We start from the raw sequence: 4,891 nt of genomic DNA, 5'->3' as shown, positions 1-4,891 counted from the left end.
ACATTTATTGTGAATTAATGTTGGGGTAGAGGGTATCACAATTACTCTGAATCGAATACTTACTTAAACGTCAAGAGTGTTTTTCCAGATATTCTCCCCGTCGCTTAGAGCAAAGATTCAGTTATTACATCTAACTAATCAGACCAGTCGTCAAAAAGATCAGCAAAAGTATTTTTTCTTACAGGAACAAAATTTTTTGTCAATTTTGATTTTGATTTTATTTTTTTAGTATTTTAATCTCTAACATCGCATTTTTAGAAATGAAAATTAAATAAAATTTGCTTAAAGGTAAAAATAAAAATTGATAAAAATTTAGAGGTTAAAATTTAATCTTGGAGAGGGCCTGGGGAATGCAAGGAAGGTAAGGTATAAACGAAAGGGGATAAGGAAGCAAAAGTGGATGAGGCGAGAAATGAGTTCTGCTTCTGGTTCGAGTAGCAGAGAAGAGAGGAGAAGAAAGGCGAGGTCCACGTCACCACTGAAGGATCGATCCAGAACCTCTTCATCTAACTTGGCCTCTTCGCCCAAACGAAGCACCTCACCCTCTGCTACTCTTCTCGACGTCGACGATGACCTCTTTCGCGATTATCCCAACCCTAACCCTAGCCCTCGAAGCTTCCCTCACAACGTTAAACAGAAATGCTGGGAAAAGGCCGACAAGGTCAAAGGACGAGACCCCGAACGCTGGCGCAGGGACGCCCTCGGCAACATCGTCTTCCGCAAGCTCCTAGGTTGCCCTGGCTGTCTCTGTCACGACTACGATCACATTCTCCCTTACTCTAAGGTCACCCATTCCCTTTATTTCCACTTCTTAATTCAATTTTTCATGTCAATTTTTTCTTTCAATTGCTATGTGCCGTGCTACCTAACTGTATTAGCCTTAGGAGAAGAAACTATTCAATGCAAATCGCTGTTGACCTCCTTTGACCAATAACAATAGTTCAGGCACTAGATTTTAACTGGTTAGATATCTGTGGCTATGCTTCCATGGACGAGAATGAAGGGGAAGTGGAGTTTTTAGTTTAACCATCTCCTTATTTCAAAGTTTATTAGTAAAGGAGAACCGCTGGGAGAGGTGCTCACATCTAGCGTCAGACATTTCGATCGAGATTGTCTCAGAAGTAGGATACATGTTTGAAACAAAAAATGAATAAAATAATAATAATAAAGGAGAAGATGGTGATAGTTTTTTATGTGATCCTCGAAAACCCCTGTCCTAGTTATTCTTGTGAACACTTTGAATTTTCATCAGTTTTGTAGGATTATAACCCCCGTCTCCCATTTTTTTTTTTCCTTCTATTTTGGAGTCTTCCTTTTTCCTTTGATTCCATCGGTCCTTCCTTTGTAGCGTCTAAACACATGCCTGTCAACAAAAGATCATCATTGAATTACTAAGAGTAAGTTTGAATACAGTCTAGAAAAACTTTTGAGAGTTTCTCTATTGAATATAAATCCCAGTCGAAAAGCTATTAAAAGTCTTTCAAAGCTTGCATCCAAATATGCTGTAACTCATTTTGGGTTTGATTTCTTTTTGCCTTTTGCTTATTCTTCATTTGGTTTCTTTTTTTGAAACTATAGGGGGGTGAAAGCACACTGGAAAACTGTCAAGTATTACAGGTAAGGTTTCTCACTTTTTCTCCATTCCTCTGTTCCCATTTGGAGGAAGAACCTGTCTGGGGGCTGTGAGGAAGTTTTGTAATATTTTTGTTGCATAATGTACTTTTACAACATGCCTTTTTAATATATATATATATATATATATATATATATATATATTTATTGGTTTTTTTCTTTCCAAATTTAAACATGTTTCCACTGATAAATATGCTGCTGTTATATGTATTACAATGATGCTAGTAAACTTGATATGAGGATTTCTTTTTACATTAGTACGTAAATAATCATCCACATTTCTGTGTTATGGATTTTCCTTTTACCTAAAGGAAGTTTTCTATCATAAAAGAATCACTTTTTAGTGTTGTATAGAGCTGATAGGAATAGGGTGAAACAGGCTAGTTGATATGAATATCAAACAGTTGTGGTGAAGTTGGATTAGTAGTGGTGGCATATATTTAGCTGGTTCTTAAAAAGGTCACTCACACCTTTACTTTATTAGATACAGGCATTTAGATTACTCAAATCATTTGATATTTCTCTCCATTTCTTCTATTACACTATTTGTGTATGATTTTCAAACTTCCTAATGACTAGTCCCACAAGGTTTGCCATTACTCTTATTTGGTGTTCATATGATTTCCTTCTTCCAATTGATTTGTTCATGGAGTCTATTGGTGTCACAAGCTTTTGCTTATTTTCCAATAAAAAGTAATTGGGGATTTAATCTGTTTCCCTATTTTGATGTGCTTTGTATTCATTTAATAAGTTTTCTATCCATGATTTTCAGGCAACAGTTAATCGTGCAAAGGGTAATCGAACAGAGATCTCCAAAGCTGAACTTATTCAGAAGAGTTCTTATTGCAGGGTTTCAGGTACAACTATAATAATATGATTATATTAGCTATAGTAGAAATTAGAGATTTATTGATGGTATACTGTATGCATTGCAGATCGTGATATGGATCTTCTGGAACTGTCAGCCTATGGAAATGTCCGGCGGGGACAGGATTCTGGGGGATGTAGAATCCAATGAACATTTATATCCTTATTAACTTATTGTGTGGTTGATTCCTTGATGGGGGTTAAATGATGACCTTGTAGCTATTCATTCTCACAAATCATTAGGGTTTCCCTTGTGTACAGACAAGTTAAAACTGCAAAGAAAGTGATGATATTGTCATTCCTGAGGTAGCTGCATACTTGTGTTCAAGTGTAGCTACATTAATCTCTTGAGCTGCATGATTTTGATGGCAAGTTCTGGCACTTACCTGTTCAGGTCATTTTTTCTTTTCTTCACACCCGTTACAGTTCACTCCACTATTCTATAGCAACTAGAATGTGTTCTTCAAATTTTGATATGTTAAGGTCGTATTCAAATCTTGTATCTTTTAATCTTTTGATGTACATTAATAAGGGCCTACCTATTTAATGTTGAGAGAGAGAAGATTTGAACGCGGCTTATATATATCATATACTCCATAAAAGGATCCATTCATTCCGTCGTAGAAACTTTTTTGTTTCAACAATATCATAGCTGCCCTTTATCTCAAATTATTGTTGATTGATAGTATATTTAACATGATAGTTGCATTTTGATTTAAATTCATATGTATTAATAGTCATAGAGAAATGTTAATAACACACTACAATTTCTAATATTGACCGAAATTTTTTAGAAATCTAAACAAATCTAATGTCAAATGGGACGTGTAAAGGAGTCAACTTCTCATAATGATTAGTAGTATTTATGGGGTCTGAATCTTGTGTAATATTTTTTGTGTATTTGCTTTAGATTTTAGCAGGATGAATTTTTAACAAGTTGATATTAATATTTATTACTTATTGTGTTCTATAAAAATAAGTATCGTGTAAAATTATTTTACATCGAATAAGAAAAGTTAATAAATAGATGAAAGAAAATTGTAATTTTATAATTTTATCTTTATAATTATTCTTCTTTACCGGAAATAATGCAATATAATATAATAACTACTTCCTAAATGATATTATTAGGGGATATTACTTATTGTCGAAGATAGAGGAAAACATGGTCAATAAATTGCATATTTGATAATACTCGAGTGTGAGTACTTTCAGCCAATAAAACTCGAGGAACGAATTTGTCATGCTGCAATATTCATTTATCAATTTGTAAGTTATTTTCCCTTACCAAGGGTATTTCTCAAGTTAAAATCACCGGTGAGAGAATATTTTTTCAAGATATAATGATCTCTTAAAATTAGTTTTGGTCTATTTATATGATCTCTTAAAATTAGTTTTGATCTATTTATGGGTATGGATAAGTCGTCCCACATAGCCGGTTATTTCAGGTTCAAAGTTAATTTTTATAAGTTGAGTTTTAAAAGTTAGATTCTATATATTTTTGAAGATGAGTTCATGTTATATTTTTGGTGTCTTAACTTGGTCTGATATACGTTGTAAAAAAAAAAAAAAAAACTAAGTCTGATATCCTGTATTTTTTTTTATAGAAAAAGTATTTTTTTTAATAATTATATATTAATAATAAAATATCTTCATTTAATAAGTAATATTTTGTATAACAAAATATTATATTTATATAAATGTTATTTATTTTGAAATGTGTGTAGTTTTAACTACATATAAAGTTAAAACTAATAAATTATATCAACAAATAGACTGCTTAATCTTATTTTATATAATATTATCAATTCTGTCTCAAATCAAATTTGAATTCAAGCAATGACCGTATTGAAATTCAAGCAAGATAAAAACAAAAATAAATTCAAGCCATAAACATTCTTAAATTTATTTCACTGACCACAAAATCATTTTTAATGTTATTATTATTAAATATTCGGCGTGCATTAGTTGATATTTTAGGTTCAAACGCTCTAGCATACAAATATATTAAAAACTCTGAAATATAAAATTATGATCTATAATAATTCTTCTTGACTTAACTCGAATCGATTAGATGATTAATATAATATTTAAAATATTGATAGATCTAAAATAATTGTGTTATTGAATAATTTGTTCTAATGCTCTCAAAATTGACGAACAAAAAAAATTATAGTATGTTCTAGTACTCTCCAAACTCAAACAAAATGTAGTATATGTTTTTTGCTTTTCTATATGTATTATTATTTGAGAAGAATCTTGTTCTAAATGCTGTCAAATACAGTCGCTGAAAGATGAAACACTGTAAAAAGAGTTAACATGTTCCATCAATATTAACTTAGATTTGACAAAGTTCTCATTAACATGCTCCAGTGATCATAATGATATCCAT

General features: G+C 31.7%; 1 protein-coding gene across 1 annotated transcript; it reads left to right on the top strand.

Annotated features, from left to right (window-relative positions):
- The first annotated feature begins 353 nt into the window (after positions 1-353).
- On the top strand, positions 354-3,087 carry LOC109808425 (HNH endonuclease). Its single transcript, XM_020371428.3, has 4 exons — positions 354-784; positions 1,579-1,617; positions 2,405-2,489; positions 2,568-3,087. The coding sequence occupies exons 1-4, from the start codon at positions 401-403 to the stop codon at positions 2,648-2,650; spliced, it is 591 nt and encodes a 196-aa protein (XP_020227017.1). The 5' UTR covers positions 354-400; the 3' UTR covers positions 2,651-3,087.
- The last annotated feature ends 1,804 nt before the right edge of the window (positions 3,088-4,891 follow it).

Source organism: Cajanus cajan, chromosome 5, assembly GCF_000230855.2.
Source record: "Cajanus cajan strain Asha chromosome 5, NIPB_CcT2T_4, whole genome shotgun sequence".
Lineage (NCBI taxonomy): Eukaryota > Viridiplantae > Streptophyta > Magnoliopsida > Fabales > Fabaceae > Cajanus > Cajanus cajan.
This window is presented reverse-complemented; position numbering and strand designations above follow the sequence as displayed.